Source organism: Dendrobates tinctorius, unplaced genomic scaffold (genome assembly GCF_039654945.1).
Source record: "Dendrobates tinctorius isolate UK_male_01 unplaced genomic scaffold, ASM3965494v1 ptg000030l, whole genome shotgun sequence".
Taxonomy (NCBI): domain Eukaryota; kingdom Metazoa; phylum Chordata; class Amphibia; order Anura; family Dendrobatidae; genus Dendrobates; species Dendrobates tinctorius.
Genome location: NW_027361698.1, coordinates 21,654,027 through 21,667,358, shown reverse-complemented (window position 1 = coordinate 21,667,358; position 13,332 = coordinate 21,654,027). Strand labels below are relative to the sequence as shown.

The 13,332-nt window shown below is 44.4% G+C and overlaps 1 protein-coding gene across 2 annotated transcripts in view; it reads left to right on the top strand.

Annotated features, from left to right (window-relative positions):
- Window positions 1–2,893: 2,893 nt before the first annotated feature.
- Window positions 2,894–13,332, top strand: part of ELOVL6 (ELOVL fatty acid elongase 6) — a 137,208-nt gene continuing 126,769 nt past the window's right edge. Inside the window, exon 1 of one of the 2 annotated variants that reach the window (XM_073571966.1) lies at window positions 2,894–3,242. In XM_073571966.1, coding sequence (XP_073428067.1) covers window positions 3,154–3,242 — 89 coding nt within the window. In that variant the 5' untranslated portion in view covers window positions 2,894–3,153. The remainder of the gene's footprint in view (window positions 3,243–13,332) is intronic. The other variant, XM_073571967.1, reaches the window with a different exon arrangement.

Sequence of the window (13,332 nt, the reverse complement as noted above, 5' to 3'; positions counted from 1 at the left end):
CACAATTTAATAAAGTCTCTGGCACACAGTACCCGGCTATGTCGAGCTCTGAAAATCCTGTTCGTGACGCCAAAATGACGTGCCCGCCAGGGCCATGGGGTACCGGACCGGACAGTTCTATGGGGGAGGTCACGGGGCCTTGATCTGTTTCCGTGACCCTGGCAGTGTCATAAAATAGAGGATAGTTATGTGGTGTTTAATCGTGATGCCAACGGTGGTGTTCGGCAATGGGTGGCCGACGCTGCAGTTTTAGTCCACTGGGGCTGATGGTGATGCAGCAAAGATGGTTCAGCTCCCCACGGGTAGAGCGGGGCCCCAGGGCAAATATATTTGATTGTTCAGATGGTGGTGAACATTGGGGTGCAGAGAATAAGTGAAGAACACAGAGAGGTGCAGTTTTCTTTACTTTTTACTTGAAAGTAGATGCAGTCTGGGGTACCAATTACAGATGACGGATTGAGTCCGGCTTGCCTGGAGGCATTCAGGCGATCCACCCTGCCAGGTGGGGTTGGGGACCTTCCTTCTGTGCTCTCTTTTCGAGTCCCTGCTGCTTGTAGCTAAGCTGCGGCCCTCTCCTGCACGATGGTTTTTAACCTGTATGGCAGACAGCGTGAGCCTATATCACGGGCACTGTCCTTTTCACTGTCATCCCCGGGCTCTTGGTCTGCTGCCTTGCCTTCAGGTGTTCGGTGTGGCCAGGGAGTTTGCAGTCCAGATTCGGCAGTCAGGGCATACAGCACCCGCTCTGGGGTCAGCTATATGCAATTTTAGTTTCCCAAAGCCCTTGTCTCTGCTTCTGTCCTTTCCCTCTCCACAGACCAACTGCCAACTCTCCTCTCTCACTGTCCTGTCATGAGCTCCAACTGGCTCCCGTTTCCATGACAACTCTCCTGTTTACTCTCTCAGCTGACTTCTTTCTGATTTACTAACCCCACCTGCTGGCCAGAATTTATAAGGAAGCTCCCCTTTCTGGTCTAGAGCAGGAATTGACAGTACACTGTGCTACCTGGCATGGGTACCCTCCCCTGCATCCAGGCCTGACATCACCCCTTAGAGGGAGGCAATGTCACTGTGGCAACCGGACTCTGGGGTGCCACACACTTGTACCAGTTTGATGCTATGCTTGTGTTCTCAATGGCGTTTTTTTCCCTGCTCCAATCAGATCGTGTGAAATATCGCAGTGCACTCAGATATCACCCACGGACGCCGGCAACAAGGGCCGTATGGATCTGTTTCCAAGGGCCGATAGTCAGGAACAATTGACCCTGTTAATGCTCATTCCCCAAGTTCTGATTTGTTTAAATGATCCTTTAGTGGGATTTAAACCAAGGACCTTTTAATATGTTTTCCAAGGCCTCATGCAGCCGTCAGTCGTTTCTCTGGCATTTCATCAGTGTTTCGGATCCTGTTTCTGTCAGTGTTTGGTCAGTGTGTCATTTTCTACCATCAGAGTTTCATCAGGTATCTTCGCATATGAAAAAATAAATGAAATGCAAATCTTCTCCTATTCATTACAATAGTAATCGAGGTCAGCACACGGATTACATAAAGATGGCAATGTATGTTGTTTGTGATTCTTCACAGACCCAAAGTTAGGTATGTGTAAGTTTGATGTCAGTCTTGGATCAAAAATGTTTTTTGCAAACATATGATCCACAAAAAAACTGGGACATGTGAATAGCACTATAGACCATTGCATGTGTTCTGTGTGTGAAAATCACAGATGATACACGTACAGGATTCCCGGATGTCTGAGTATGGCCTCACTTTGTAAAAAAACAACATTTACAAAAATAAGTAAATATCACTGCTGAATTATTTTTTGCTCGCTTTCCTGCAGAAAAAAAAAACAAAAGCTCCTGGTCTTGACTATCATACTGGAGATAAGTACTAACTAAACATGTTACCATAAGGGCTTGGTTACACTACCGTATTTTCCCTCAGACAAAGCATTGATCGCAGTAAGACCAGTGTTTTTCTATGGGGCCGCGCACGTCCGATTTGCAAGATCGCAGCATGTCCGAGTTTGAGCTAATATTCAGATCACACTTTGCCATGCAGGTTAATGAGTATGTGGAAATCATTAGACTGCACTCGAATGACATCTGAGTGCAGCTCGATTTCGGCGCACTGACACAATTGAGAAGTTTTGTTCTCCATCTCCTCATTGTGTGCTCTGATACTGTCATCCAAGAGACAAGAGAATCGGATCACACTCTGATCAGAGTTTCCTTTGCATAATTGGCCCCATTCTCTTGGATGAGAGAGACGATGGTCATGTGCACCTGCGCTTGGCTAGTGTCACAGGACCGTGTTTTCTCTCATCTGAGCAAATTGAATCAGTTAGGTTAATCACTCCCTGATCAAAGTGTCAGCCCAGTGTGATCTAGTTTTCTCCAATGAGGAGAATTCTGCCAGTCCATGAAAATCAGACTGCACTCAGATGTTATCCGAGTGTGGACTCATTGACTTGCATGGCCGAGTGCGATCCGAATATCAGATGCAAATCATACATGTACAAAATCGGTCATGTGCATGGCCCCATAGAATAACATTGGTCGGAGTGTGATCCATCCACTCGGACCGAACATATGGTCGCCTGCACCAGCCCTCATAGCCTTTCATTTTCTATGTCATACTTGCACTAATGTTCTTTTGTGATTCTATCTTCAGATGTTAAAAATCAAGAAAGATAAGTTTGTAAAAAAAATACTAAATAACAGAATTTTAAATGCAAAGGGTTAATCGTTTCAGGATGGCAAATTGACAAAGTCCAAAATGGTTAGGTCCTATAGGAGGTGTGATAGTAAAGTGCTGCTTCTCAGCTCTCTGCTCAGTTATCATTCCCATGGATGGAGGGTGGCAGAGGGGGGCGCAGGTGCTGGAGAGCGCGGGGCTCGGCCACGAGTGGGCGTCAGGTGCTCCAGCTCAGCTAACAGGCGGCTTTAGGACCGCAGCGCTGCAGTGCTGTCAGGGTGGATGCAGAAGAAAGGAGGAGGAGAGCCTGTGACCCGGGAGGAGGATAGGGCGAGGGGAGAGCAATGCTAAATCAAGGGTACAGATAGAGGCACAGACACCTAGGGAAGGGGCTCGGAGCAGGAGGTCGCATAGCAGAGGCTCAGGAAGGCTCCTCTCCCCAGGTAGCAGCCAGCAATGAATATGTCAGTGTTGACTTTGCAGGAATATGAATTCGAGAAGCAGTTTAACGAGAATGAAGCGATCCAGTGGATGCAGGAGAACTGGTAGGTGCCCTCCTCGTGTGTGGCTGTGTGGTGGGCATGATGGCCATCTCTCACGCAGGTTCAGAGGCAGGAGTGGGCTGGCATTGTGCTGTATGTGATGGGAGCAGGCCTCCATGGCAGCTCAGGGGTACCGGTGGCATGGGGATGTGCCGGGGCCCGGCTGCTGCACATCAGATGAATGAATGGGCAGCTCCATAGGATGCAGCTTGGTATACAGCAGGACTGGCAAGAGGGCCTAAGCTGTAATAAGCTAATGGCCATTAACCCCTGGCCTGCCACAGCAGCATCCTGGCTAGAAGCAGATGACCATTTATATTGTGTAACACCAGCCCTGGGGTTTGTGCTCTCCAGCCCTTGGGTTTGTGCTCCTCCAGCCTTGGGGTTTGTGCTCCTCCAGCCCTGGGGTATGTGCTCCTCCGGCCCTGGGGAATGTGTTCCTCTGGCCCTGGCATATATATGTGCTCCTCTAGCCCTAGGTTATGTGCGTCTCCAGCCCTGGCATATGTGCTCATCCAGCCCTGGCGTATGTGCTCCTCCAGCCCTGGGGTATGTGCTCCTCCAGCCCTGGGGTATGTGCTCCTCCAGCCCTGGGGTATGTGCTCCTCCAGCCCTGGGGTATGTGCTCCTCCAGCCCTGGGGTATGTGCTCCTCCAGCCCTGGGGTATGTGCTCCTCCAGCCCTGGGGTATATGCTCCTCCAGCCCTGGGGTATGTGCTCCTCCAGCCCTGGGGCATGTGCTCCTCTAGCCCTGGGGTATGTGCTCCTCCAGCCCTGGGGTTTGTGCTCCTCCAGCCTTGGGGTTTGTGCTCCTCCAGCCCTGGGGTATGTGCTCCTCCGGCCCTGGGGAATGTGTTCCTCTGGCCCTGGCATATATATGTGCTCCTCTAGCCCTAGGTTATGTGCGTCTCCAGCCCTGGCATATGTGCTCCTCCAGCCCTGGCGTATGTGCTCCTCCAGCCCTGGGGTATGTGCTCCTCCAGCCCTGGGGTATGTGCTCCTCCAGCCCTGGGGTATGTGCTCCTCCAGCCCTGGGGTATGTGCTCCTCCAGCCTTGGGGCATGTGCTCCTCCAGCCCTGGGGCATGTGCTCCTCGAGCCCTGGGGCATGTGCTCCTCGAGCCCTGGGGCATGTGCTCCTCGAGCCCTGCGGTATGTGCTCCTCCAGCCCTGGGGTATGTGCTCCTCCAGCCCTGGGGTATGTGCTCCTCCAGCCCTGGGGTATGTGCTCCTCCAGCCCTGGGGTATGTGCTCCTCCAGCCCTGGGGTATGTGCTCCTCATGTGAGATCAGATTGGGGACCTCTGTGTACTGCGATGCGGACTATGTTGGCAATACTTGGTTGGTTCTCATCGCACAATATTTTTACTCTGGTTCTATCGTATTTATATATCATTGCATCATTTCAACTGAACACACAATGGTTAGTCCACTGTACAATCCTGTGAGCGTCAGCTCCTGTTCAGCTTCTGTGGTGCCTACAGGGCGTGCTGTGATGTCACCTGTCTTGTCCTTCCTCCCGCTGTGGCTGTGCTTGGACATGTGGAGCACGTGTGTCCATTTAATGGCTCTTAGATGGGGCAAGGAGATGCTCAGATTTGGACACAGGATGTTAGTGTACTGTAGTTTTAGTCTACGAGGTTTATTCCCGTCCTCACAAATGGGAATTGTCAGATACTGCTTGTAAATACAATCACTTTTGCAGTTTGCTGCTTATTAAAATGTGCATCTGTTTTTGAGAAAGTAACACTTTTGCTTACAGCTCGTGGCCTAGAAGCCCGACCACCGCTGCTGTCTAGCTTGTATACACTACGCGGAAGCTGCCCGGCATTAGTTCAGTAAGTAACGGTGTTCACCAGCGATTCTGAACAGCTCAAATAATGCTGACAGGCCCAATTGAAAGACGCTTGTAAGTACGGAGTAGGTTCTTTTTCTGGCAGCAGTGGTCGGGCTCCAAAGCAACGAGCCGTAGACGAAAAAGAAGTGTTAATTTCTCAAACGGCTAAAAATTTTAACAAGCAGTAAATTGTAAAATTGTTTGAATTTACAAGCACTCTCCAACAATACCTTTTTATGGAGCTGGGGTAGCGCATTATTGGTTGAGACTCTTTAATCAATAGAGCAATAGGGAAAGCTCCTCGTGATGACTCTTATCTGTGTGGGCCGGTACCAGTTGCAGAAAGCTTTCTTTGTTCCTGTTTGCAGCCAGGAGAGTTTGCTCTTGTTCTTTTCTCATACAAGCTTCAAGTGAACTTTTGGCAACAGAACAGTAGGCGAGAAGTTGCCTATGAAAAAATGCATTCAGTTATGTCTACAGTGTGCTAAGCACAAAAACAGGTTGTAGACAGGACCAGTGTGCTCACAGAATGGGCAGCATGGGCAGGAGGTGGGCCGAGGTCCGGGGAGGTGGCTCTTTGTGCAAAGTACCAGTTCATCAATTTGCAAAAGTTAGCAATATATAGTGCTTACAATGAAATGTGGGAAGCACGTGTGCTATTTATGTGTGTGTGTATAAGGCTAAGTTTACACTAGGCGTTTTTGCTGCGTTTTTTTTTTTTAATGCAAATTTTCAACTGCGTTTTACAGTACCAGTAAATCCTATGAGATTTCAGAAATCTCATGCATGAACTTTGTTGTTTGTGTCATCAGGATTTTGTGCTTTGCATGGTTTTCTGGACATAGAGCATGTCACTTCTTTCAGCGTTTTTCACCCATTGACTTGAATGCGTGATGATAAAACACTGAAAAAATGCACCAAAAACGCAGGACTTTTTTTCAACACTAAACTTTATCAGCATGCACAAGAGACAAATCTTGCATGCCAAAACCACCGCAAAAATCGCATCAAAAATGCAAGAAAAACCAAGGAAAAAATTCTGAAAAAACACCTAGTGTGAGTTTACCATATATACATACATATATAATATATATAATCACAAAAGCGAAGTCCAGTCACATCTGCAGCATTGTTCCTCTTGGGTGCCCGGCAGTTTGTTGACACTGGTTCCAAAACATGAATGCGAAAATTCTAGCTTATCAAAAATATGTTGCTTTTATCCCAAACAGATTAGACTGACACCTTACACCCCCCTAGCAAATCAATTTTACAAAATCCTGCTCATCAGGATTATCTGCATCCCACCTTGAATCAGTGCCTTAAAGGGAATCTGTCACCAGGTTTTTGCTCCCGCATCTGAGAGCAACATAATATAGGGGCAGACCAGGTTCCTGATACCAGTGATGTATCACTTACTGGGCTGCTTCCTGTAGCTTTGATAAAATCGCGGTTTTACCAGTTTTCTTAATGCTGGTTGGCAGCTTTCTGTGTACACTGTGCTTAGGTAGAAAGCTGTCATTCCTTGGTGGGGCGGGGATATACAAAGCCCATGCATATGGAGGATGACCTGGCAACAGGTTTGCTAGTGATACTCTCCTGCTTATAAAAGTGATTTTTACCAAAACTACAGTGAGCATCTCAGTAAGCGTCAAATTGCTGGAATCAGGGTCTATGCCCCTACATTATGTGAAGATCAGATTAGGTGGCAAAAACTAAGTTGCCACTTGCTGCAAGTGGATGTGATATTCAGATCATGTGCATTCAAAAAAATTTTCAAAAAAATTCACGTGCCTCCTATGCTCCTAGTCACATCTGTACTAAAATTCAAGTTGGGGTCATAAAGGGATCATACTTAAAAAAAAATAACTATATAAACAGTGTCAGTTCGAAAATCTGGAATTCAGATATTTTCAGCCTGTGGTCTGAAAGTGTAGCATCTGTATTTTCCAAAGAAAATAGAAAAAAAAAGTTTCATGACTTGACCTGGTATTAAACCAGGCAAATCATTAGATAAATCTATAGTGGATACAGTGAAAGGTTTCTACAGTAGTGATGAAGTGAGCCGAACTATACCAGGCAAGAAAAATTGTGTGTCTATAAGGCCGGGATCACACATGCTAGAAACTCGGACGAGTCTCCCATCTTAATACCCGCTCCCGAGTTCCGGCAGCAGGGCCGGGTATTGACATGCGAGACTCGTGCGAGTTTCTCGCAAGTCTGACCCGGGCCCGACAGTGAAAGTTAAGAAAACTCGTGTCCATACTAAAATAGGTTTTTCAAAATGTGCTGCCTTGGTACCTAAGAATTGTGTCCTGGCTGGTGGTAGTAGTGCAGACTCAGTATGTGTATGTACAGCACACCATTAAGCTTATGGCCGGGGTCAGACTTGTGAGAAACTCATACGAGTCTCGCGTCTCAATACCTGGCACTGCCGCCCGCACTCGGGACCGGAGTGTTCAGCTGCATAGAAATACATGGAGCCCCACACTCCGGTCCGAGTGCCGGCGGCAGTGCCGGGTATTGAGACTCGAGACTCGTGCGAGTTTCTCGCAAGTCTGACCCCGGCCTATAAGATACTCAGACTGGCAAGTCCAACCTTTGTGATTTCAAAGTATGTGTCTCACATTGTGTCCAGAAGAGTTTAAATTGTTACCTAAATATTGGCAAAAAATGTCCTCTAGTATTAGCTCTCCAAGAACAAATATTACTTCACTTGGAAGAGGCCATGATAGATAGTGTAACTTATAAACAGTGGATATGGGGTGGCAGATGGACTTTTGACACTGTTTCTAAAAGTGCCAAGGACTTTGCAGAACATTTCTGTGACTCGATGATAGTCCTTAAAGGGTCAGTCTGAAAATTGTAGGATCAGTTACCACTGGCTTTATACCACAATGGAGATAAAAAACAGCATATTGGCAGGATAAATGGAAATGAGGTCTCACTATTTAACAGGTAGGACTTTTGTTAGAATCATGCCAAGATTCATGAGAGCTTTTACAGCATAAAAATGTCATAAAAACTTGGAAAAGTCCAAAATTTAGTGATATTTGGCATTTTCACATCAGTTTCTCCAAAAATCGGCCAAACTAGAGGTGGAACAGGGACCCGGTGGGGGGCTTCATGTCTAGCTGTGGCGCTTCCTACTGCAGAGATTTCATTCTAATCCATGACTACAGTAAGATTTCTGGCGTAGAGCACAGAGATGCATGACACTCATCAGACCCTCCAGATTCATGAAGTGGCGTGCACCTCTCCATGAATTAGGACCCTCTTCCTTCACCACTCTTCCACATGAAGACTAGCGAAAAAATTCATAGAGAAAAGAAGAAAATAATTTGTGCAATTTATTTTTTAGTTTTTTATTTTAAGATATTTGTTTCTTGTTTTCTCTGTGTAAAGGTCATGTGTTTATATGCATTTACATTTTGCATGCACATTAATTTACTTTTTCAGCTCAGACCTAGTTTCTCAAAAAAAATCATAGCAGTCAAACGTCATTGATATGTGTGCAAGATATGGAAATCATTGAATGAATGGAGGTCATGGCTTTTTTTGAATATATGTTTGATAAGCTATTGAGGAAGTACCACAACTCTCTACTGGAATAGGGGACTAGGGACCCCATTGTCCATACTAATTGTGGGCCCCAATAGTCAATTTGTGAGATATTTCCAACATATATAATTGATATGTCGAAAAATGTCAAAATAAAAAAAACACCTTTCATATATTTCAAGTAACATGCAGTACATTGCTCCCAAACTGTCTGTAGCAAACCAGTTCAGATGCTTAATATATAATATATCGTAATTGTATTTCAGATGTCAGTAGGAATTTTCAGACATGTCAAAAAATTAAAAACTAACACTCCGATGTCAGATGATTATACAGACATAAGATGCGCAGCGGGAAACGTGTCATTGGTTGCTTTTGCCGGTAAATTCCCTCCCCTGTGCCAGTAAATGATTGGTTTTGTTCCTTCTTCTTTGGGATATCGCACAGTTGTGGCTAAAAGTTTTGAGACTGACATTTTAGTTTTCACAAAGTTTGCTGTTTGTCTTTTTAGATCTTTTAGTCCGTCGTATCTATGATTATTGAAGTACAATTATGAGTATTTCATAAGTTTTTAAACTTGTTGACAGATGCATCAAGTTTATACAAAGACTCAATATTAACTGTTGACTCTAATTTTTCAAGGCTTATGCAGTTTGCAGTGGCAGCTGAATATCATCTTCTGGGCCCAGTCTTAACTGATGACATCCCAATCTTGTCTAACCGATGCTCAGAGTTTACAATTGCTGTGTTTTTAGTTGTACACCTGCTTAATGAAGATTGACCAAAGAGTCTCTCAAATATCAAGCAACTAGAGATGGGTGAACCCGAATAGTAAAGGTCGGCGTCCGTACCGAACACTTACTGTTTGAGCACGGACACCGAATAGGGACTTCACCAGGAAGTCCATGTTACTGTTCGGGTTCTGTCCCCTGAAACCGGGTGTTTATCGTGCTACCATGTGCATGACAGCGCAGCAAACCCTGCTTCTGATTGGCAGTAAAATCAATACTGCCGGTCAGACACCCGCGTTTCCCACGCTGACAAATGACAGCGTGAGCCCGCAGCTGTGATCATAGGTAAAACTCCCCCGGCAAAGTATGGTGACCCTATCACATTATGATTCTCCAACTGTAATCCCCACACCCACACATTCTTCCACACATTTTAATGGACCCAACATAGTTCGTCATACAGAATAATGGCCATAAAAAGTTGGTATATTGGGCCCCACATAGTTTTCCATATACAAAAAGAAAACACTGTTCATATGTTCAGGTTTTAAATACATTAGATAGGGACTGCTCCGTTAAGGGTTACCGTGGTGACAAGGTGGAGTGGCTTGGTATACATTTTTTGCAAAAAACGTATCGACTAAATACCCTGTATTTGTTATCATCTTTTTACCAGCACCTGCTGACTAATGTCATATTTTTTACTGCAGAGTATTTTTGCAAATTTGTCATTCTGTGTTTTCTTTTTGTGTTTCAGTCAGTGGGTGGAGTGAACACTGTCCGACCGACTTGTTCACATTTGTGCATGTCACATGTGTTTTTAATAGTTTTCCATATAGTATAATGGCACCATATAGTGCTATATACAGTATAACATTTAACAAGACCCACATTGCCTTCTATACAGTATAATGACCCCATATAATACTCCATACAGTATAATGCTCCACATTCCTCTCCATACAGTATATTGGCCTCACATAATGTTCCATACAGTATAATGGCCTCACATAGTGCTCTTTACAGTATAATGTCCCCACATAGTGCTCCATACAGTATAATGGTGCCACATAGTGCTCTATACAGTATGATAGGCCTCACATAGTGCTCCATACAGTTTGATGGACCCCACATAATGCTCCATACAGTATGACGAGCCCTACATAGTGCTTCATACAGTATAATGGCCCCATAGTGCTCTATATAGTACATAGTACTCCATACAGTTTGATGGACCCCACATTGTGCTCCATACAGTATGATGAGCCCCACATACTGCTCTGTACAGTATGATGGGCACCACATAGCGTTCCATACAGTATAATGGCCCCATAGTGCTCTATATAGCTTATAGTGCTCTTTATAGTATGATGGGCCCCACATAGTGCTCCATACAGTATGATGAGCCCTATATAGTGCTCTGTACAGTATGATGGGCCCTACACAATGCCAATACAGTTGAAAGTGTGATGTGTGTGTGGAAGGTGAGGGGGCACTCACCTCGCAGGCCTGATTTGGCTCACGGACCTGAGTTTCACATATGTGATCTAGAGTTATTAAATTGCCACTATATAAACTGAAGCAGGAAACTTTGTAAAATCTAAATTTGTGCTAGTCTCAACTTTTGGCCGTGCGTGTACAAATACAGTACTGTGTACCACATGCCAAACTACTACTATTTTTAAGGGTGTTTTATATCAAATAGTAGATGGTATTCATGAGGTTACCCTTTTCTTAAAAAAAAAGGTTAATCAGCAGCTGAATACCATAAACTAAGCAATTACGGTAGTCACCTTGGAGTTCAGTGACCTATGGGACTTCTCCAAGATCTAATAGTGTAGGTTACATTTTTCCATATATAAGTATACACTGCAGTGAGTTGAAGACGTTATACCTCATGCACAATGCAATGTATAAAAAATAAAGTATAAGGCTATGTTCCCACACACAAATAATTTGGCATCTGCACAAAAATATGCAATAGGACTTTGCTCTAATTGGGGCGGTTTGCTGCAGATTTGCTGCTGTCCGTTTGGGTGTTTCATGTATTTTCTTAATACAGAAACTCTGTATTCTGCTTTATAACTGTATTTTTAAACACATTTTTTCCAGTCTCCCCATAGAAGTCTATTGGGTAAAAAGATACCCAAAAGCGTCCACTTTAACAATGTTTTTTTTTACCCCTTCCCTAATGGGCAATTTTACGTTTTTGTGCTATCGTTTTTTCTTCCTCTTCTTCCAAAAGCCATAACTTTTTTTTTTTCTGACAAGATATGAGAGCTTGTTTTTTTATGGGACCAGTTGGAATTTTTCCCCAGGTTTTTTTGTGCTAATGAAAGGTGTACGGTAATTCAAGTCTACAAGTGCGGTGAAAAGCACAACTCCACAATACTGCTTTGGGTTTTGTTTCTACGGTTATCATTGTGCTTTTAACATGACCTGGCAATATAATTCTCCTGGTCAGTAAAAAGTGATTCCAAACTTGTATCCTTTTCTATGAGTAGTGACAAACAAATCGAAAATTTGTTTAGTAAAAAAACAAAAAAAAAAACATTTGTGATACCATTATTACCATTATTCAGACCAGTAATGATTTGTTTTCCGTTGCTGGTGGAGCTGTGTGAAGGGTTGCTTTTGCACGGCAAGCTTATGTTTTTTATTAATGTCTTTTTTATGAATGCTTTGTTATGGAACATTTCATGTTATGATCGCTTCTTCTTGCATTTTTCTTTTTTTATTTGAAGCTTTTACCTTTTAGATTAACTTTTATATTTTGATCACTCTTTTACTTATGCCAAATATGTATGTGTGTGTATTTTACGTATTTATTTTAAAAAACATATATACACTATAGTAATGTTTTTCCATGCAGATGTGTATGAGGACTCAATCTGCTTCAGTCTTTTGACATCACTTCCACCTACACTCACTGGCCACTTTATTAGGTACACCATGCTAGTAACGGGTTGGACCCCCTTTTGCCTTCAGAAGTGCCTCAATTCTTCGTGGCAGAGATTCAACAAGGTGCTGGAAGCATTCCTCAGAGATTTTGGACCATATTGACATGATGGCATCACACAGTTGGCGCAGATTTGTCGGCTGCACATCCCTGATGCGAATCTCCCGTTCCACCACATCCCAAAGATGCTCTATTGGATTGAGATCTGGTGACTGAGGAGGCCATTTGAGTACAGTGAACTCATTGTCATGTTCAAGAAACCAATCTGAGATGATTCGAGCTTTATGACATGGCGCATTATCCTGCTGAAAGTAGCCATCAGATGTTGGGTACATTGTGGTGATAAAGGGATGGACATGGTCAGCAACAATACTCAGGTAGGCTGTGGCGTTGCAACGATGCTCAATTGGTACCAAGGGGCCCAAAGAGTGCCAAGAAAAAATTCCCCACACCATGACACCACCACCACCAGCCTGAACCGTTGATACAAGGCAGGATGGATCCATGCTTTCATGTTGTTTACGCCAAATTCTGACCCTACCATCCGAATGTCGCAGCAGAAATCGAGACTCATCAGACCAGGCAACGTTTTTCCAATCTTCTACTGTCCAATTTCGATGAGCTTGTGCAAATTGTAGCCTCAGTTTCCTGTTCTTAGCTGAGAGGAGTGGTACCCAGTGTGGTCTTCTGCTGCTGTAGCCCATCTGCCTCAAAGTTCGACGCACTGTGCGTTCAGAGATGCTCTTCTGCCTACCTTGGTTGTAACGGGTGGCAATTTGAGTCACTGTTGCCTTTCTATCAGCTCGAACCAGTCTGCCCATTCTCCTCTGACCTCTGGCATCAACAAGGCATTTCCGGCCACAGAACTGCCGCTCACTGGATTTTTTTTCTTTTTCGGACCATTCTCTGTAAACCCTAGAGATGGTTGTGCGTGAAAATCCCAGTAGATCAGCAGTTTCTGAAATACTCAGACCAGCCCTTCTGGCACCAACAATCATGCCACGTTCAAA